The 22,712-nt window shown below is 38.0% G+C and overlaps 1 protein-coding gene across 1 annotated transcript in view; it reads left to right on the top strand.

Moving 5' to 3' along the window:
* Positions 1 to 22,712, top strand: part of Myo3b (myosin IIIB) — a 425,075-nt gene that overhangs the window by 383,351 nt on the left and 19,012 nt on the right. The window contains exons 31-33 of the mRNA XM_015478942.2: positions 13,812 to 13,918; positions 14,293 to 14,339; positions 15,153 to 15,319. Of these exons, the coding sequence (XP_015334428.2) occupies positions 13,812 to 13,918; positions 14,293 to 14,339; positions 15,153 to 15,288 (290 nt within the window). The 3' untranslated portion in view covers positions 15,289 to 15,319. The remainder of the gene's footprint in view (positions 1 to 13,811; positions 13,919 to 14,292; positions 14,340 to 15,152; positions 15,320 to 22,712) is intronic.

The raw sequence follows: 22,712 nt of genomic DNA on the forward strand, positions 1-22,712 counted from the left end.
GTGCCTGGAATTGAGCCTGTCAGAGACCCTTAGTCTCCTGCTGCCTTTTAATGCTGGTCCTTGATTGCTAGTGACCCCTGGCTGGACTGGCTCCTCAACCCACTTAACCCCTCCCTGCTGGGTCCCTCTCTCACACAGGATGAGGCTGTAAGAAACTGGAGGTGAAACGCTGCCAAGTCAGCCAGGGCTTCCCACCCCGTCAGAGCTGGTGGCCCATTTCCCAGTGCTGTCACTGATGTCCAAGATCGCTCCAGTGGAGAGCTCTTGTGAATACAATTTTCTCTATATTGTCAGATAAATGATACCAGGCTTCTGGTTGTTAATATTTTATTTGACGAAGTCAAGACAAACAAGTCCCTGAGAGAATGTCTCCTTTGGGATCAGGGCCACTCTTTTGAACCTCCTGAAATAGGTTCCTTTGGAAACCTTAAATTACACTGGAACTGTCTTTGAGTCTGGTCAAACTTAGCGACCAGAGCATTTCATGGAGTGTCCCTATACAAAGTCAGGGCAAAGAAGCCTGAGGGAAGGCAATGATTAATGTCCTTGTCAAGGGCTACATCACTTGTCTAACACAGAAGATACCCAAGTATCCAAGTACACAGAAACTGGTAACCGCTGCAGTATTTCCTATGGTTAAGCTTGGCTTGTTTTGGGAGACAAAAACAGTGGAACATGCTTATAACTATATTGATCAGGTAAATGACTCAGAGAATGGGAATTTAAAAGGAGAAAAAGGTTGATGACATCCATTTGTTGAGAATATTGAGTCGAGGGGAGAGGCTCAGGACTCACTAACTTCCTCAGTACATGGAGATCAGGGAGGCCAAGTTTTTGTGCGTTGCTTCCATAATGATTTTCATTAACTTCATATCAGATGGTGAGAGAAAGATGCAAAGGAATTTAGGAGGTCAGTGTGACCCTGAAGAAATGAAGTCTAAATTCTTTGTTGGAGCAGAGAACTAAATGATCTGTACCCACTCTTTAAATGTTTACCAGAGAGTTGGACAAAATTGAATTTTATAATGTACTGAGGAAATTTGTCCCAACAGTCAGCCCAAGATAGGAAAATAATCCAACAACTATTTTCTATTTAACTCCCCCACCACCCAAAGACTATTTTCTTGGCTTTGAGATTAAGACTGAAAGAAGTACAATAATGGGTCTTTTCACTCCCAATTTTTTTTTAATGATTTCACTTGTGCATCTCATTTATGCAAAATGAAAAGCACACCTGTGATTCCATTTGGGTCTATCAGTCACATTCTTTTCTATTTCAGATCAAGTGCTCTTTCTCTCTCTCTCTTTTTCACACACACACACACACACACACACACACACACACACTTGCTAGTCATTTGTGTGCATAACCTCCCCCAAGCCCTCATTCATACTAATGACTGCCCTTCCTTATGTGTGAAATAGTTAAGAATTTATGGACCTGGGTGGGTGTTTGTACAGCTGTGAGGTATTAACCTGTACACAGCAGTCTTTGCTCACAGCTGGGCACAGGCTGAGTAGGTAAGATTATCATGAGGACTTTTAGTCCATCAGTAACCAAACGACTTGGAAAGGGGTTCAGAGGAGCCCACTTTGTGCAGCGTGCTCGTTGAATGAGTGACTCATGTTAGAAGGATATTCTGTTGTATTTATGGAGAACATTTCCTTCTGAAGCCTGAACAAAGTTTGATTCATTGTCTTTAAATTCCAGCAAGCTGAGGGTCAAAAGCATTGATGTCCGTTTCACAGATGGGGCCCCACGAGGTTAAGTAGCTATTACTGTGCAGTTACAGCAACCTAAAGTTGGAAGGGACTTTTTAAAAGCCTCTCGGCTAATGGTTCTCTCCCTTTTCCCACCTTCACACACTTCTAGCAACACATCTCCACCAGACGTGCCTCTCATAGCTCACAGACCCTCACACACCAAAAAGGAGCAAGACTCCAATGAGAACAGCTTAGGATCTCCAGATGAGAATGTGTAATTTGCCACATCACCATCCTTTGTTAAAAAAAAATCACTATACCACCAGTTCAACTCCCCTTGTTTTGCAGGCAACCCATGAGGAATAAGGGATTTGCCCAAAGTCATATACCAGTAAATGCCAAAACTTGAACTTGTATACTCAGGTCTTCTGACCACCCCCTCCACCCTGCCACCATGGCCTATGCTTTCACAACAGCTGACCAGGCTTTGCACACTATCAGCAGGAACCCAAACCAGGACAGTGAGGCAGAGCTGGGGATGAGGGCCCCAGAGTCCCCAGCCTTGGGGAATCAAAGACCCAGGCACAATTAGTTTAGTAAAACCAGCACTATCTAGTGTTCCATATCCTCAAGCATTTAAAATGTCATTCCAGTCTTCAAAGAGATTCTTTCATTCCATTTTTATCAGCTTTTACCCAGGACATTGTTTCCCAGCTCCTCCATAGTTCACTAGGTGATTTGCATCTCATTAGGAGATCTAGAAATGACACCTCCCAGACTGCTGCCTATTATGTGTCCACTAAGCATCAGACTCAGGTCTCAGAGTTTTCATGTTGACATTTTTCAAAAAGCTGAGTTAATGCTCTTTTCCTGCTGGGCACAGTTCGGGCTCCTTTTTCTCCTTAAATCCTGCCCTTCCTGTGACTGATGTTAGGGAACAACCATCATCAAAGAAGACACAGATGATGTCGGTCATCACCAAGTGGAAGCACCTGATATAAGGGAACATGGCAAGGAAGGTCTCAGAATAAGCAATTTAAAAACTCCTAAAATAAAAGGTGTGACATGGTGCAAATATTCTGAGTGCTATGCAAAAATAAAAAGAAAGAGGACCCAAAGCAAAACATGGCTGGCACTCTAATTGTCTTTTAAAACTTAGTTGGTTCTAACCTTCCTGAGACCCTCGACTTTTGCCCTAAATTTATATTTCACTGTGAAGAGTCTTTCTAAGTCAGAATGACTTTTCAGCTTTGTTCTGATTCACTACTACAACTTCCAGAAGAGCACCCTGGGAGGGGGAACAGATAAGGAAAATGTCCGTTGAAACCTAATCAAGCAAAACTAATATGGTAATCTGAGATGAGGAAATAAGGGAAGAGGATACAGATCTTGCCTTGAAAGGTACTGCTGATTCTCCTCAGGACCCACTCCACCACATATCTTTGGTTTTGAAACTATAATGGGTGTTAAGTCTCACAGGCTCCAAAAGCAAGGTTTAAAGTGTGACCTTAAAGGAACTGAGCTTCACTTCAAAATAACTACAATATTTTTCCAATTTATACCAATAGAAATCCAGAGAACATGTGTGGAAATGGACAATAAGGATGTGGCATAATTGTGGAAGGAATATAGAGTTGGCTTGGGTTGAATTTATTGATATGGGGCCATGAAGCAGAGATTCTAGATTCAATGCTGTAACTCAAAAGATTAGAAAGGGCTCTAACAGTCAGGTTGGTTGGCTGAAACATGGGCAAAAAGGTAGACTAAATAAAGGTGAGATGCCAGCACTGCTTTGGTGTGCTATAGAGAAAAGTATCCATAAGCTTCGGATGTTAAGCTGGATTTATCACATGAAGCCTGTGAGAAATAGACAAATTTGTGATGGAAACAAACCCAGCATCCTTGAAGAGCTCTGTGGTCTGTCTCTATAGATCAGGGACTACAGTGGAAACTGCTGTCATCAAACTGAGATTCGGAAGAGAATCAGATAATTAGATCCCAGGGGGCAAGACCAAGTGATAGCATTTAATCATCAAAGACACAATGGGTGTGGTTACCATGAGACTGAAGAGTCAAACAGTAATAAGAATAGTCTGACTCATAGAGATCTGGAACACTGGCTAGAATGATCAAGGTGTCCCTAGATCTTCTTTAAGAAGCACAGAACCACCAGGCATGGTGGCGTACTTCTGTAATCCCAGTAGCTCTGGAAGCTAAGACAGGAGGATTGGCAGGTTTGAAGCTAGCCTCAACAAGTTAGCGAGGCTATAGGCAATTTAGCTAGACCCTTTCTCAAAATTAAAAACAAAAAAGGATAGAAATATGGCTCAGTGATAAAGTGCCCCTGGGTTCATTCCCTAGTACCTCCCACACACACACAAAAAAAAAAAAAAAAAAAAGGAAGAAGAAGCCCAGAACTTTCTATAGGAATATTACATAGGCACAGTGATATTGTTTTGTTTTCATTTTATTTACTATGTGCTTGACTTCTAACTATGGCAAATGACTGAGGTGAATTTATAGATACATAAAGTTTCATTTTAAAAGAAGCATATTTAACTAAAGAGGAAATTAGCTGGTATCAAAAATAATAAAGACAATAATAATAATAATACAGGGAATGTTGAATAAAGTAAAAAACTGTTTGAGAGGTAGATTGATGATAGTGTACTCACCTACAACGTGCTAATTTTTAAAATATCAATACCAGTTAGCCAAGGGGGCCACTCATCCACCATCCCACCACATAGGCAATGACCTGTTCCACCCACAGCCAACACTTATGAAGTTTGCTGCTGCTTGCTCCTAGCTTCAGAGGAACCTAGATCACAAATGGTTAATAAATGTGATGGGCAGGGAATATTCAGCCTCTCAAGTCATCAATGAAAAGCAAATAAAAATATAAATGTGTTGCTATTTTTGCAGCTACTGAATTACTAGATTTCTTTATATAGATCTGTCCCATGCTGGTGAGGACTGTCAAAACAGGTCATCTTAAAAGCAAGAGGCAGAATAATATTTTGCTACATACTTTCTGGATGACAAATGGAAAAACAAAAGTTTTAAATATATGCATCTTTCTTGGTCAATAGTTTTGCTTTTAGAAATTTATCTTAAGAAAGAATGCAGGTTTGTCAAAGATTAAACTATAAATACATTCCTCAAAGCATTGTTTATTTTAGAAAAATATTGGAAACAACTTCTATACCCCAAACAGGAAATTATGTAAATCAATTATGATTCATCCATTAAATGAAATACCAATGAACCATTAGAAATTATGACATTTAAACTCTTTCTAGAAGACGTGAGAAACTTGTCCCAGCAGTTGCTACTATTTTGAAAAGAGAATCAGAGGGTCAAAAAAAATTGGACTTTTCATACTTCATTTATTTGAACATCATGTTCATTTATTATGGTAAAAAATAAAACTCTAAATGATACTATTTTAAAGTAGGCTAATAGCATGGAAAAATATTCATGACTTTATCATTAAGTGGGGGCAAAAGTTGTAACCCAAATTAAATGGATGGCTGATTTTTTTGGTTCAAAATTGAATACATAGTCCAGAAAAATACCAAACAGACCCCTTTAAAAAAATACTAAAGATCTTTGCTTTTAAAAGGCTGATTTCATTTCCCTCTTTGGTATACTGCAAGTTCTTAAGGTGTCCCAGGATAGGAAAGGCCCTTTTCCTATTAGAAGCCTTGACAACAACATCCTGATTAAGAGTCTGGGAATCAAAGGGTAGGCTGCAATAAATGGAAGAGATCTAAACAAAAATGGGGAATAGTCACCATTCATTCATTCATTCATTCAATCATTCTTTGTTGAATGGGTACCAAGCCCTGAGCTATGGAACGGTTTTCTGAGAAAGTTCTTGCCACCTCCCTAACTAATAAGTAGAAAATTCCACATTGACAGTTTATAACTCCAACATCTTCCACAGGCACTAATTTAACTCAGGATTGTTTTCTTTGTAGCAATGCTGCAATTTTGAAGAAGATTGTTCATGACATAACATGGCAACTGGGAAAATTTGTAGCTTTCCTTTCATCTTAGAAAGCAAGATCTGAATTACATGCACCCCAAGAGAAAATCTGTCTTTCTGATTGTGTGTGTATGTATGTGTGTGTGTGTGTTTTCCAGAAGCCCATTGAACAAACTCCTTAGTCCCCTGTGAAGTTAGACTTGGTGAGGTGAAAACTTCTAAGAAAGTCTCAGTAAAACAATATGCATTATAACAGAGGCATAGATCAGGGTTCTGAATCAGGAATCGTGAGCTCTAGCCCTGTCTTTGATGGGAGAAATGGAGGGACCTAAGCTTCCTAGTCCTCTTGTCCCTCCACAATGAAAGCAAGGGGCCAAACCCCAGAGGCTTATTCTCCCTATGTCATGACTTAAATTTAGAAATCTGATAATTCCCCCTCATCCTCCGTGTGAAGGCTCTGGAATAGCCCATGCCTCAAGGCCTATCAGAAACAAGTCGTGTTGCAACACATTGGAAAGATCCTTCCTTAGACTGCATTTGTAAAGTAGTATAGATTAGCACTGACTTTCTGCCAATGTGGTACTTATTGGGAAGGAAAGATTTAATATGGTTAAGTACTGTGATTCTCAACTCTGGTTGCCCATGTGAAGCACCTAAAGAGATTTTTTAATATAAAAATGTTGTTGTCCAAGCTTTGATCTGGGCATTGGTATGTTAAAAGTTGAATAACTGGTATAGTATAAAAGAAATCCTCCATTCAGATATTGAGAAACCTGAATTCCTAGTTGAGCTTTGCCTCTAACTTCTGTGTAATCTCTCAATCTCCTTATGCCTCTGTTATCTCAGGTTATTTGTCCTTCCCAAAATGAGATGAAGTAAAGAAAAAGATTCTTTACAAAACATGATTTGCTACCTCAAGACAAAATGATCCGGGAAAGAGGTACAGAGCCAGAAAAGACAGATCATCTGGAAGCTACTGGTGGAATCCTCTGGAGAACCATGTAGCATGGGCCGCTTTTTTGGGGGGCAGGGGGGAGCCCAGCTGACAGCTGGGTTATTGTCACCTTCAAATGCCCTGGGAACCATGGTCAGAGAAATTATGCACCTCCCTTTATGCAGAATCGGCAGAGCTCTGTAAATCAATTGTGTAACACTAATCCCATTTAATGCCCCAGGAGTATATCTGGTAACCCCTTATGGGATTTGCCATATGTAAATCTAGAACACTGAACACTCTGTTTGCTTCAAGGAGATGTTTTGCTTGGCAGGTGACCCTGGGAATGCCTCATCCACAAAGTGGCAATCAGATCAGCAGTTATACTATCCAGAAGATATCTATGCCGATTGAGGACCCACAGGGGGTGCCAGGGATGGTGGCCCTCCCACGGGTTCTCTCCTGCATCCCAGGACTCCTACTCACTACCTACTCATTTCTCAGAGACCCATACCATCCCACCAAGCCAGAGAATGTTGGGCTGCATGTCCCATCCTGCTCGCCCTTATGATCTCTTGTACCTGCAATCTTGCTAGGAAACTTACCAAAACTGGTATATCTGTGCCAAGTAAAACATTCAGTTTTAGAGGACAGTGTAGGGGAGAGTACCTGTAGCCAAAATAGCTGTAACTCAGCAGTCAAAATGGAGCAGTGGAAGTCATTTTCTTAGGATCATAGGAGAGAACAAAAAGCCTGATTTGTGGTTTAAAATTGTGCCTTTCAAGGTGCCAAATTTCTAGGTCTGAACCTTAGAAAAACAACCAATCCTTTTTTTTTTAACATAAGTATATCTCAAATATGGCATGGGACATATTAAGACTATAAAAAAAGCATCGTTTGCTACCAAATTTAACTGGGTGTCCTGTGCTTTAAGTGGCAACTCTAGCTTGGATCTACCTGCATGTCCAATACAGAGAAAAGAAATATGGAAGTTCCAAACCCATTGTTTGAAGTTATAAAACAAATTGACTGAATTCAGTTATTTATCTCTCACCAAGGCTTAGACAAGAGTGCAGTCACACAGTGTGAGGATTTGGGGTTCAGGAGTAGGGAGTATTGAGTTTCCCAGTGCTCTGAAATGCTGTTCAGATTTTTTTTGCTTTTCTTGAAGTTTAGCTTTAGTTTATTGTAAAAATCTATAACTCAGAAAAGAAGGATATGTTGAAGATCTCAAATATGAACTCAAAAGGCACAGGGATTCTTGAAAAAAGAAATAGACCTATGTTAAGTACAAACTGAGATTCATGACATAATAAACTTTAAAAAGCTCAGTAGGGATGCAGTAACCTATGTATTACAAACTGGAGAGTTTGTTTTGGCTGAAAGACACTTATGAGAGATGGACAAGTTGCTTAGCTCTTGATATTTGTTGTGAAGTGTCACTTGAGGAGGGATGAAATCTGTGAATTCATGACTCACTGTTTACTGAGACCCCTCCCCCATTGTCTTTTGAACTTTGGAGTCATTAATAGAGAAGTAGTTGTAATTGTTTTCATTCAATTCTTTGTTGGGGTCACTGAACATCATTCAGTATCTCATTTCCTAACTATAACTCAACATACAGTCATCCCTTGGCATCTGTGGGGGACTTCACTAAGACCCAACAAAAATTAAGTTCTGAGGATGCTCAAGTCATTTATATAAAATGCCATAGTATTTGCATATAACCTATGCAAGTCTTCCCATACACCTTAAAGCATCTCTAGATTACTTATAATACCTAATCCAACATTAACTGCTTCGTAAATAGTTGTTATGCTATTTAGAGATTACTGCCAAGAAAAAAGTCTGTAAATGTTTAGTAGAGACATAATCTTTTTTTTCAAATGTTTTTGAGGTTTGGGGTATAGCTCAGTGGTAGAGCTTATGGTCAAGTGTGTGCTTAGCATACACAAGATCCTGGATTCAATCTCCAGTACCAAATATATGTCATATTATGTATATGGTATGTATTATATATTTCATATTTATATATATAATATATTATGTGTGGAACATATTATATATGATTCTGGGAATTGAACCCAGGGCCACACACACACACACACACACACGCACACATATTTGTGATTCATGGATATGAAATCTGCAGATACAGAGATGATTATAAATGTTTCTCTGACTCTCTTTTTTCAGATCATCTATATTATGGATTTAGACTTTTCTGGGTATTTATTTTAATTGTTTTTTATCTTTCTGTTGAATTTCCTTTTATTTTAGTTGTACAAGTGTTCATCATCTGGAATATTTGACTTTATATAATTGAACCCATCCTTGTCACTAATATCTCCTTCCACAGTGGAAATAAACAGTCTTTCTTTCTTTCTAAAGTTTGTATGGGAATGTCTAAAATGTTTAACTGTAGAGCTCATCTGAATTTTTTTGCAGCATGTAAAATCAAGAGGTTCATTAAGAAAAATAAAGATTTAGAATTTTTTAAACAACTAATTTGGGTTCAGCAGCACTAGCTGCTACCTTCTCAAGACTCATGGTCCTCTACTAGAGTGAAAGCAGGTACTTTGTCTATTTCCCTTTGTCTTCCCCCACAACATTCAGCAAAGTACCTTGCATATAGGATTAAGTGTTATCATATCTGAATTTAATTTATGTATTTTTCATACCAATATCAAATTGTTCCAACAGTATTTACTGTTTTTATTTATTTATTTATTTATCTATTTATTTTTGGTACAGGGAATTGAACCCAGAGGCACTTTACTACTGAGCCACATCCCCAGCACTTTTTATATTTTTATTTTGAGACAGGGTCTCACTAAGTTATGTAGGACTTCGTTGAGTTGCTGAGGCTGGCCTTAAGCTTGCAATCCTCCTGCCTCAACCTCCCAGGTCGCTGGGATTATAGGTGTGCACCACCAAGCCCAGCCCAACAGTTTTTATTACATAATAACTTTTTTCCAATTATTTATTTGGTTGCTTAAAATTGGTCATGTATCAGTGACACTTAGATTTTTTTCCCAATGGCAAAAGACCTAGAAGTTGCAGCACTCCTTGCAGAATGTCGTGCCATGGAGATATTGAACTTAAAAAAAATTAAAATCCAGTGCTAAACTAGGCAATCAGTTTTGCCAGATTCTAGTATAGTGTAGATGCCATATGATCACAACAGTTCTTTCTAATGTATGTGAGATGTCTTAGAATTGATAAAATTCTAGCCAATAACTTAATTCCTTCCAACAATCAGGAGAATACCAGCCCATGGGAAGAGTAAAGTCATCCAGAGCAAAAGTCGAGAACCACATCTTATATTAAACTTTGCCACTTGAAAGAATATAAATAAAAGCCTCTGATCAAGTGTAAACATTATATAAAGTCCAGCTGAACTGGGCTGAACTCCAGCTGAACCCAAAAACTATTTTAGATCAGTCTTTTGAATTGCCATGTATAGAATTCCAGCAATATTGGAAGGTCTAAGAAAGAGCAGATGTCAGACCTCTAGTGCCTGTTCACACCAGCAACCTGACCTCTGGAGAATTCTGTTCATTAATCTATAAATCAGAAAGGAGACGACACAAGGGTTCTCACACCTACCCCCACACTACCACCCTTCAGAATATGAATGTTGCAAAGCTAACAGGAAGTAGGTGTGTTGGAACCATTAAAAGGAACCCATGTTAGTTCTGACAAAGACTTCAACAGACCAGGCTCTGTACCGTGTTCCTGAAGACAGGATTGTTTGTGAAAGCTGTGGAAACTCTGGGAAAGCAAGGGGGTTTGCTATGTTAATTAATGTGTTTTCATGAAGCTTCTGTTTAGACTTTTGGCTTTAAAAGTTTCTTGTAAGACAATATGCTAAGGTTAAACACACACACATACACACACACACACACGATGTGTAAGAGATCTAGGGTTGGGTCTTCACCTTGCCACTTGATCTAAAATGAGTCATTCAACATTTATGGACCTCAGTCTTTCTGTTGAAAAAAAAATGAGTAGTCAAATGAACAACTTTTAAAATCTGTAGTCTTTTCCAAACACAGATATGTTCAAATTCAAGAAAATCGAGGATTAATATTGTCCAAATATATATACAATTATGTATATTATATATAATTGTATATTCATTATACACACACATGTATACAATTCAAGAAAAATCAAGATACAAAACTTTATACTAACCAGGCATGGTGGTGCATGTCTGTAATCCCAGTGGTTTGGGAGCCTGAGGCAGGAGGATCACAAGTTCAAAGCCTACCTCAGCAACAGTAAGGTGCTAAGCAACTCAATGAGACCCTGTCTCTAAATAAAATACAAAATAAGGCTGGGGATGTGGCTCAGGCTCAGTGACTGAGTACCTCTGAGTTTAATCCCCATAACCCCTCCCCCCAAAAAAAACTTCAAACACTTAGAAAACAGATAATTTGCTATTTTCTATGGTCCTTGCCTAATAGCTCTCTATTTTAAAACTTCCCCCAAATATGAAAACAATGCTACAGGACAGTGGAATGTGCAATGATTTTTTGAATAAAACCCTAGGAAGAAAAAAAAAAGCAAAAATAGACAAATGAGATTAAGCAAACTAAAAAGCTACAGTTCAGCAAAGGAAACAATCAGCCAAGCAAAGATACCACCTACAGAATGGGAGAAAATATTTGCAAACTATACATCTGACAAGGGGTTAGTGTCTGAAATATGTAAGGAACTTAAAACACTCAATAGCAAAAAAAAAACAAAAATCTCGCAACCCAATTTTAAAATGGGCAATAGACTTAAATAGACATTTCTCAAAAGAAGATATAGAAAAGGTCACCAGGTATATAAAAAACTAAATCAACGTTACCAATAATAAGAGAAATGCAAATTAAACCACAATGAGATATTACTTCATTCAAGTAAGAATGGTTATTCTTTGAGATTTTTGTTATGTTTTGGTTTGGGTTTAGGTTTTTTTGGCAATACTGAGATTGAGCCCAGGGGTGCTCTAACACTGAGTACACATCCACAGCCCTTTTTATTTTATTTTATTTTTAAGCAGGGTCTCTCTAAGTTGCTGAAGCTGATCTTGAACTTGTGATCCTCCTGCTTCAGCCTCCCCAAACTTTGGGATTACAAGCATGTGTTTCTGCCCTGCCAAGAATGGCTGTTCCTAAAAAGACAAAAGATAACAAGTGCTGTTGAGGATGTGGAAAGAAAGAAACACTTGTACATTATTTGTAGGAATATAAATTAATATGGTCATTTTGGAAAACAGTATGGAGGTTCCTCCAAAAACTAAAAATAGAACTACCATGTGATTCAGTAATCTTATTATTTACCCAAAAGAAATGAAATGAATATGTTGAAGAGACATCTACCCTCCCATGTTCATGGTAACACTATTCATTAAGCCAAGAAATGGAAACAACCTGAGCATCTTACCAACTGAAGATTAGATAAAGAAGATGTGGAGGCCCGGTGCCAGGGCTCATTATTATAATCCCAGCAACTCAGGAGGCCGAGGCAGGAGGATTGCAAACTCAAGATCAGAGAAACAACTTAGACCCTGTCTCAAAATTAAAAAGGGTTGCAGATGTAGCTCAGTGGTAGAGCAGTTACCTAGTATGTGAAAGGCCCTTTGTTCAATCTCCAAGAAAAGAAGGGATGAAAGGAAGAGGAAGGAGTGGTACATAGTCACCATGGAATACTATTAATCCATAACAAAAAATGAAATTCTGTCATTTGCAACAACACAGATGCAACTGGAGATAATTGTGCTAAGTGAAATAAGTCAGGATGAGAAAGACAGGTACAGCATGATCTCATATGCAGAATATAAAAAGTTGATTTCATGGAAGCTGAGAGTAGAATCCTGGTTACCAGAGGCTGGGAAGAGTAGCAGGGGTCAAAGATGGTAAAAGGTTGATCAATGGGTACTGAGTTATAGTTAGGGGTAAGAAGTTCTGATTTGCCATCCCACAGTTGGAAGACTATAGGTAACAGTAATCTACTGTACATTTCATAAAGCTAGAAGAAACAAAAGAATAAAGAAAAAGAAATGATAAATGAAGAGATAGATATGTTTAACCAGATGGAAACATTACATGGTGATATGCAAGTACAGAAACAGCCCATGGTACCCCATTAATATGTAAATTTTAATGGGTTTTTTTTTGTAACTATTAAAAATAAATTTAAATTCCAAAACAGAGTATGTAAAATGTACAGGGAAAAGAATCCCCCAGAATTTCCTTCAGTAATGAAAATCTCTATTGAAGCTTAAAAGAAGATTCAAAATTCAGATCACTGACTCTTTTTGATGAACAATTAGTTCATCATAAACACCCTGTTCAGGAAACACTCTCTTCCTCACAGCGCTGGGACGCCCGCAGACAGTGTTCTGTGACGGTATCTGTGAGTGTGAGTGTTGGCGAGCAGTTAGAACTGCTGGATCTGGATTCAGATATACGACCAAAAGGGCAGCAGAGTCCACAAAAATCATTCCCTTGGGAGGGGAATGAATCAGAAATTCATCTGACACGTGGTTTCCTAATCTCCAGTGCACTCTTGGTCCAGGGTTCTTAAATCAAGACTAACAGGGAGAGGCTGCTCCATGACATGGGATCACCCTCCTTCCCCTCCTAGACACATTCTACAGAAACTGCATGGATCAGTGGTAGTGTTCAAAGCACTTTGGTAAATACTAGCTCAAGCTATTTTCCCCCAAAGTGTATCCCACCAAAAGATTTGCTTCTCATCTTCCCAAGAGTATGTGTGCTCCAGATGTCTTTGAACTCTCACTGTAGGATGTGATGCAAACAATCCCAGATTGCCTTGGTCATCCTAATGGAGTTATTGCACCGAAGGTGCTCTCCTTGGCAGAGGCTGACCACCAACCTCTCCCTCACCAGTAAAGACACACCAATTTGCTTTCTGTCACGCCAGACTGCTGATTCAGATCAGAAATATGAAGGCAAAGTTACAGACCACAGCCGGTGTTTACACTTAGCGATTCCTGAGCGTGTGCTTTTCAGATGACATTTCTCCTAGTTGCTGCAAAGCTCCCCGCGCCCATTAAAACAGGTCACAGCTCCTCCTGAGTGCATTTGTGTGAAAAGCCATTTTTCACTTAATTCCCCCCACACCTGGGACGGCTTACAGTCAAGTGTTGCTGTCTGGTTGCAGGTTCAGAAGATGGTCTTGCACAGAAGCAGCGAACACCTCGCCGACGCTGTCAGCAGCCCAAAATGTTGAGTAGCCCTGAGGACACCATGTACTATAACCAGTTAAATGTGAGTTCAAAGTGGCCATAAAGCTGCTTCGCTGGCTTTGTTTCCAGTTAATAATTCTGTTATTAATACCTGTTCCAGCCCCTCCAGCCCCACCCCCACTCTCTTATGCTCTCCTCGTGAACATGTGCTTAGGCTCTTTATCTGTTGCTTTCATGTCAGGATGTCTGCCTTCACGGTGAATAATTGATGTGGTTTATCAAAGACGAGCAAGATGCATGCTTCATCAGGCTCACTTGAGCCCTTTGATCAAAAAAATTATGCTGTGACTTCTGATATTATCAGCATCTGCTTGCATTCAACACAAAATCACTTTGAATTAAAAATTAACGACTTGCTGCTTTGCTTTGACTGTGTGTTCTTGGCCCTCTCCACAGGGAACTCTAGAATATCAAGGGAGCAAGAGGAAGCCAAGAAAACTTGGGTAAATATCTGTCTTCTTAGTTCTAAGCAACTGTAAACAGAAGGGGTCCTTTGTGATATTACAGAAAAGGCAAAACTTTCCAGAGAGGCTTCTAAAAATATTCAATCCGGATATTGCCACTGTTATTGACATTGGAAACGACTTTTCACAGTAGCAAGTATACAAAACTTGCATCTATTTTGTCCGGAAAGGCTGAGATTGTCACCTAAGGGCAAATGTTATTTCTCCTAATTATTCTAGGGAATTGTACTTTCTTCATAATTGAAGACAGGTAGCGGGTTGTATTAAATTCTCTTTCCACAAATAAGAGGATTCTTCTGAGTGCAAATGGGCTGCTTCCTGCTCGCATTATCCTACCCTGGGCCTTAAAACATGCACAAAAGAAAATTTCCCCCAATGGAGAAAGAGAGGACAGTAAGAAGTTAGCTTGTAGCTCATCTGTTGTTAGCATCTCTACTGAGAATAGCAGGGAAGTAGATAATTGGTACTGTATTGAGAACTGGGGGAGATCAGGAGGAGAATTTTTTATCTAGAGGAAACCAGATGGAGACAGGCAATTTAATTACACAAATCAAGTTTCAAGGTGATCACAACTTCTAGATTCTACTAAAATGGACCCCTTATCAGTATGTGACCCAGAGATGGAACCCCCAACCTCTGTGCTGTGAGACCTTGTGATACCTAAGTGCCCTCCCCTCCAGGATTGGAACCCAATCCCATTCCAACTTCTCACATAACTTTGCTGCCTCCGGGAAGACTATGCCATTTGTTTGCTTTTTCTGATGAAAAATCCTCTTCATTTCTTTGTTGCAGCCATCTCAAAGTGCTGGATGGGGAAGACGAATACTACAAGTCTCTGTCCCCAGTGGCTGGTATCCCTGAGAATATCGCAGCCCACCTTTTCTTTTTTTCTTCATCCTCAAAGGGAAATTCTTTTGCTCAACACTGAGTTGCACTTCCTGGCCCCAAATCTGCCCAAGGTAAAAAGAGTCGATAATTTATTGTTACTGAACATGAAGGCCTCTTTGGATGCACGGTCTGTGCTGAGCCTCGCTGAACCATTCACATTCCTAAATATCTTCTTCTGTCTTTATTGTTCTCTCACATCTGTTGTGCAGCCTGAGCTGGGCAGTCCCTCCTTTTCTCATCCCATGGGTCCCTGTGGGATGCTGTGAACTCTTGCACCACAGTAATGACAGTTCATGTCCCCAGCATCTAAGAAGGTAGCAAAGTCTTAAAGTAGGCCGATCATGCAGATAAGCTGCCTTTGATTTCCCACCAAGTCACCTTTCAATCCATGTAGAATCCGCCCCTGTAGAGGTCTAGGAGTCCCCTTCCTGCTCCTGTCTCTACCCGCCGCCCCCACGGGGCTTTTCCACTCCTCCTGCCTCCCCTGGGGTCAGGGCTCCACTTCTGAGGGCCCCACATCCTGGAGGAGTTCCCTGAGGTCTCCTAGCACAGAATAATTTTCTGTGTTTCAGCACAAAGGCCTAAATCAGATTCTTTCTACAAGGTAAATGAACACCTCTCTTGCTAATTGTTATGCTGAAAAGCCTTCACTCTCAATGAAGGCTTCAATGCCAAGACACCTCCATCACTCAAACAGTGAAAAGGAAAGAAAACTGAGACCTGTCCAAGTCTGGGGCACATCATTTTGTAACTCCACTCACTGGTCAGCTGTCTCCACTTGGCTGGAGTGGCTGCGGGGGGAGGGATCTTGTCCATCTTTGTGGGCATAGGAACCCAGCACAGTGTCTGGAAGAATAGACACCAGTGCATGCAGAATAGATGGAGAGACTTCATTTGGTCACACAAACACATCTGACAGAACAGTTACTTTCAATTATATGGTATATGTGATTGATCAGTCTTACATCATAAGCTGTTCTTTTCACTCAAGGTTGAGCTAGTCCTATTATAATGATATCATATGATATATTCTAATACTTAATATGATTCAGTATGACATGCTTTTTTGACCTCCTCTATGTGAAATAATATATAAGATTGCTGTGTGATTTTAAAAAAAACAAAAACAAACAAACAAAAAAAACCTATAGGATCCTTTCTCAGAATAGAGGTTCTTAGCTCTAAAATACTTAGCAGATAGTATGCATTGGGGTATCTAGATTTTGAGGGGAAAAAAGAAACCCTGAAATATATAGAAAAATTATTATCAGAGTTTTTAAAGAGAGGGTATTAATAAACATTTTATGAACAGAAATAGTGAAATGCCTTTTAAAGATCTCAGAAATTATAGTTTTAAAAGGAAAAGAAGTTATAGTCAATTTTTCTTTTTTTTTTTTTAAGAGAGAGTGAGAGAGGAGAGAGAGAGAGAGAGAGAGAAAATTTTAATATTTATTTTTTAGTTATCGGCGGATACAACATCTTTGTTTTGTATGTGGTGCTGAGGATCGAACCCAGGCCGAACGCATGCCAGGCGAGCGCGCTACCACTTGAGCCACATCCCCAGCCCTATAGTCAATTTTTCAATAGCTAAATTTTACATTTAAAAGATGAATCTTGGATTTTTTTTCAGCTCTTCACTCAAAAGGCAATGTTTATAAGAAACAAAACTACCTTTATTTCATTGTTTAAGAAATAATGCCTCAGGCAGGGTAATAAATGAATGCTTTTAGAAATTTCACTTTTAGCATTGATTAGTCTATTTGTGGGGGGCACTGGGGATTGAACTCAGGGCTCTTAACCACTGAGCCACAGCCCCAGGCTCCTCCCCTGCCCCTTCATTTTTTTGTATTTTATTTAGAGATAGGGTCTCACCAAGTTGCTTAGGGCCTCACTAAATTGGTGAGGCTGACTTTGAACTTGCAATCCTCCTGCCTCAGCCTCCCAAAGCCACTGGGATTAAGTGTGTACCACCATACCTGGTGACTGATTAGTCTACTTTCAATTTGATAAAATTAGTTGTTTTTCAGATGTTCATAACTTTCCACTTGTCCGTGTACAATGTAACTGTAAACCTGCTTGTTTCTAATTAAAATGTCTCTATAGGGCTGGGGATGTGGCTCAAGCGGTAGCGCGCTTGCCTGGCATGCGTGCGGCCCAGGTTCAATCCTCAGCACCACATACGAAGATGTTGTGTCCGCTGATAACCAAAAAATAAAATATTAAAATTCTCTCTCTCTCTTAAAAAAAAAGTAAGGTTTTAAAAAAATTAAATAAATAAAATGTCTCTATAAATAAAGTTAAGAAGAAAGTAATTATTATTTTTTTTTAAACATATTTATTTATTTATTTTTTTAGTTATTGGCAGACACAACATCTTTGTTGGTATGTGGTGCTGAGGATCGAACCCGGGCCGCACGCATGCCAGACGAGCGTGCTACCACTTGAGCCACATCCCCAGCCCCAAGAAGAAAGTAATTATAAGAAAAGAAAGTAATTGTAAAATCATAATTGAGAAGCTCTGTAATAATTAAGCAGTGATACAGCTATAATTCCTGTGAGTAATTTGGAAACAGTGGTCACTATCGGCTGCAGCACAGATAAGACAAGACTGTAGACATTATTCTTGGGTTATTCATAATGCCACAAACTCAAAAAGCAATTCCTAATTCAAGTAGATGAGAATAATACATCCTGGAAGCTCATAACTGTCTTACTAGATTTATCAAAGTAATACACACAAAAAGCAAAGGAAATAGTGGAAAGCAGTCTTCTCCACATTCCTCACCAGAAGCCACCATTTTAAAAATCATTTCTAATTCTAATTTTTCTAATGGTTTCCACCATATCTCTAAATGCAGTTATGTGCTATGTAATGACATTTTGGTCAACAATGAACTGTGCACACCCCTGTGGAACAATAGGCTATACCATAGCGCCTGGGTGTACAGTAGGCTAGACCATCTAGGTTTGTATAAACACACTCAATGACATTCACACAACAAAATCAACTTATGACACATTTCTAAGAATATATCCCATTGTTAAATGACATGCAACTGTAATTTGCTTCTACTTGCTTGTTTCATCATTTAAATAACATTAATTCTCCCTCTATGAATAATATAGATTTTATTTCAGCTCCCCACCTTATTTCCCCCAGTATTAATAATTTTAAATTGTTTTTGACTTTGACCTTGTAAACTTTAACTATATAATTAAAATTTACTTTTCTGAACTGTCAACTTTCAATGGTATCTCTGTGAGGATACCAAACATGAAGAAAGTCAGCAGGCTGCAAGACCACGTCAGGTCACACAAATAATTCTGGACATAGAACATTTTTTAAAAGCTTCACTACAGACCCTTTGCTGCTCATGTTCTGAGCCACTCTTTTGTCCGTTTGGCTCATCTGTAGATACACTTCCATCCAAGTTTCTTTTAAAATATAATAAATATACCAAAAAAAGGGTGGGGGGCACAAATCCTAAGATTTGGCTCCATGAATTATTACAGAGTGAGCATCTGTGTAACAGCCCCTCCAGTCTAGAATAGACCACTCTGAGCACGCTAGAAGTCTCCCTGCTGATTTTTCCCAAACATTATTCCCACACCTCCCTCAAGGCAACCATTCTCCTGGCTTTAAGTGTAAACACTTCCTTGATTTTCACATGTACATGCTGCTCTAAACACTATTTAGGTTTTGCCTCTTATGTTAGGTTTTCTGGACTTTAGACAAATGAAATCATGCAGTGAGAGATTTTGTTAGTTCTTCTTTCTTTCATTCCACGTACTATTGGTGAAGTTCATCTATGTTGTGAAATGTAAACGTATGGACTCACTCATTTTCTTGACTATGTAGTGTTCTAGGCTATGAATATGAAAATTGATTTAGCTATTCTGCTTTTTTAAATAATTTTACCTCTTTTTCTTTGGTTTTTAATGCAGATCTCTGCAGTACAGCATAATTTTTCTTTTTCTTTATTTTTATTTTGTTCTCTTTTTAATTAGCTATTCTGCTTTTAATAAGGAATTGGTTCCAATTTGGGGCTATTTTGGAAATTACTTCCATAAGCATTATGTTTGTCTCTTAGTATTGGCATGGTTTTCTGTTGGCTATATACGTGGAATTAGAATTGCAGAATATAAGGTATATGTTTCCCTACTTCAGTAGATAATGTCAAACTGTGTTCCAAAGTAACCCCACCAATGTATAATCCCACCAGTTCTGTAAGAGTCCAATCACTGATCCACATTCTCCCCAATTCTTGCTATGACAAGTCCTTTTTATCAAAGCACTCCGATGAGTATTTAGTCAAATCTCACTGATTCTAGCTTACATATCCCTCATTAAGAGTGATATTGAGGGCATTTCATGGCCAGTTCAGATTACTTCTTTTGTCACATGTCTATTTTTAATTGGATTGACAATTTTTTTCTTTTAATTAGAAGCAAGTATTTTATATTCTCAGTTATGCATATTGAAAATATTGTCTCTATTAGATAGACTGCCCTTTCAGTTTCTATAAAAGTGTCTTGATTTTAAAAAAAGTGTGTGTGATTTTAAAATAATGTAATTTATCAATCATCTCCTTTTTGACTAGTGCTTTTTTTTATGGCTAGTTAAGAAATCTTACTCTACCCCAACATCACAAAGATATTTTCCATTTCCAGAAGATCCTAAAGGAAAATATCTTTGGGATCTTCAACTTACCCAGACTGGTTTTGTGAATGGTGTGCAGTAAGGGTCAATTTTCATATTTTTTTATATTCAACTATTCAGCCCCATTTAATGAGATTAATGTGATTCTATTCTACTGTTCTAAAATTCCATCATTATATAAATCAAGTGTTCATTCTCAATTCTCTATTTTATTCTGTTCTCAATTTAGTCTGTTCTCAATTCTCCATTTTATTCCACTGATTTCTTTTTTTATCCTTGACTTAATTGCTATGCCCTTGTAATATAAGCCTCAGAATATGGCACAGCAAGTGCCCCATCATTTTTGTTTTTGTTTTCTTCTCTAAGAAAGAGACTTTAAATATTATAGAATCAAATAATGAAAAAAAAAGCTGTTGGAATTTCTTTGGTATTATCTTTCCAGTAATGCCTGGAAAGTCCATGAATGTGGTATATCCTTCCATTTGTTTACTCCTTCTCTTCTCCCAAAAATGATTTATAAATTGAAGAGATTCTGTTAGTTTTATTCCATGTACCACATGTAACTTGATGTTATTTAAAATGCTTTTTAAAGACTTTTATTTTCTCTTTTTTGCTGTTAATATGGAAATGCAATTGATATTTTCCATTTGAGATCCAGCAATTTTGCTAAATTAATTAATTAATTAATTCAAATAATATATCCATAGATAGTTAGATTTATATATATACAATTATGCCGTATTCAATAACTATGGATTTTTTCTTCCTTTCCAATCTTTATACCTGTTTCTTCTCCTTCCTTCTCCTTCTCCTTCTCCTTCTCCTTTTTCTTCTTCTACTGGGGATCTAACTCAGGGCCTTGTGTATGCAAGGCAAGCACTCTACCAACTGAGCTACATCCCCAGACTATACCTGTTTCTTCTTGACTTACTGCCTGTATCAGTTAGCTATTGTTGCTGGGTTGGATGAATATTTCTGCTAATTTTAGCTAATATAGCCAAGGCTCACTTTTGTGTCTGCAATTAGGTCAGCTCTGCTGCTTTGCTGACTCTAGCTGATTCCTCTCATGCCTGGGGCCACAGCAGAGATAACTTAGCTAACTTGATTCTATTCTACTTGGTCTTATCCTCCAACTTGCTCTTTTCCCCCATGAATATAATTTGTCTTTTTCCCTAGCTTTCAAGGTTTTGTTTTTAGTAGTTTGACTACACTGTCGTTCTCTCTTGTGTGTTTTCATTCCCTTGGCAGAATCTCCTCAAGAAAAGGGGTGGGGTGGAGAGGGAGAGAAGAGTTGTCTCTTGAGGATCAGAGCTGATACATTGTCAATTCTAGTACATTCTTTATTTAATTTTTTAATTTTTTTTAGATGTTGATGGGCCTTCTATATTTGACTGATTTATTTTTATGTGGTGTTGAGAATGCCTGACACCTTCTAGTCAAGTGCTCTACCACTGAGCCACAACCCCAGCCCTCTAGTACATTCTTTAACCAAAGCAAATCACAAAGCCAGCCCAGATTCAAGAGGTGGACAAATAGAAGTCATCTGTTAAGGGGAGGAAATGCAAAGTGCAGGAATACAGGGAAAGACACAGCATTAGGACCATCATTGTAATCAATCTTCCACACTTACCTGGGTCTGATTTCTAGTACACTGTTGATTAGAAAGTCTAATAGTACACACTTTTGTCTTTTTCCCAGTCTAAAAGGAAAAATTTTCAGTATTGTATTAATAATTATGATATTTGTTTTTGTTTCTGATTCTTAAGAGGGTTTTCTCCTTAAGAGTCATTGAATTTATGAAATATTGTTCTCTATATTTTCAAATAATCCTATTATTTTCTCATTTATTTTGTTAATGTAGTGAGTACATTAAACTAACCTTGCATTCTTGCAATAAATCCAACTTTTTCATGTTTTATTATCCCTTTATATATCATTGGAGTTAATTTGTTAGTTTAAAAAATAAATGTCTATGCTCATGATGAGATTAACATATAAATTTATTTAATCTCTTATTCCAACTCATATCCCAATTTGTCTTTTGCTGGAAGAGTTTTTATAAAAGTGACATTAATTCTTTCTTAGATATTTTTAATTACTTGGGGAGTGATATGTGACTTCTTTTTTTTAAAAGGGAATGTTTTAATTGTGATTAATAAATAACAATAAGTTAAGATTCAATGTTCAGATTTCATCTTAATAAGATTTCATGTTTACTATTTCTTCCTCTATTTGTTTTGATAGGCTTATGTTTTCTAGAAATGTTTCCATTTCTTCTACATTTTCAAGTTTGGTTAGAACCATTTGAAATATCTCTTATGATATTTTATAACATTGTATAGTAATATACCCTTTTTAATTTGTGATGCTGATTATCTCTTATCTTTTTGTTGTTCAGGTCTACCTTAAATATCTACAGCCAGAAAACAAACTCAGTATGATTTTAAGCATTTCAAATTTGTTGAGATGACATAGCAAATCATATAATAAATTTTGTAAATATTCCATACATAGTTTAAAAATAATTGTATTCTTCAGTCTTCTATAATATGCAATAGTCAAGTTTATTGTCATCTCTATGCTTACTAGTTTTTTATTGCTTTTTCTATCAATCTCTTATTAAGAGAAGCATTTTGTTGTTGTTTGTATTTTTTGTGGTCCTGAGGATCAAACCCAGGGTTTCACACAGGCTAAATAGGTGCTTCACTGCTAAGCTAAATCCCTAGCCCAAGAGAGGTTGTTTAAATTTCTAATTACCATTTTCATTGTTCCTCATTGCTTCTTTTCTTCCTACATCTCTGACC

The sequence above is a fragment of the Marmota marmota genome, unplaced genomic scaffold (assembly GCF_001458135.2).
Source record: "Marmota marmota marmota unplaced genomic scaffold, marMar, whole genome shotgun sequence".
Lineage (NCBI taxonomy): Eukaryota > Metazoa > Chordata > Mammalia > Rodentia > Sciuridae > Marmota > Marmota marmota.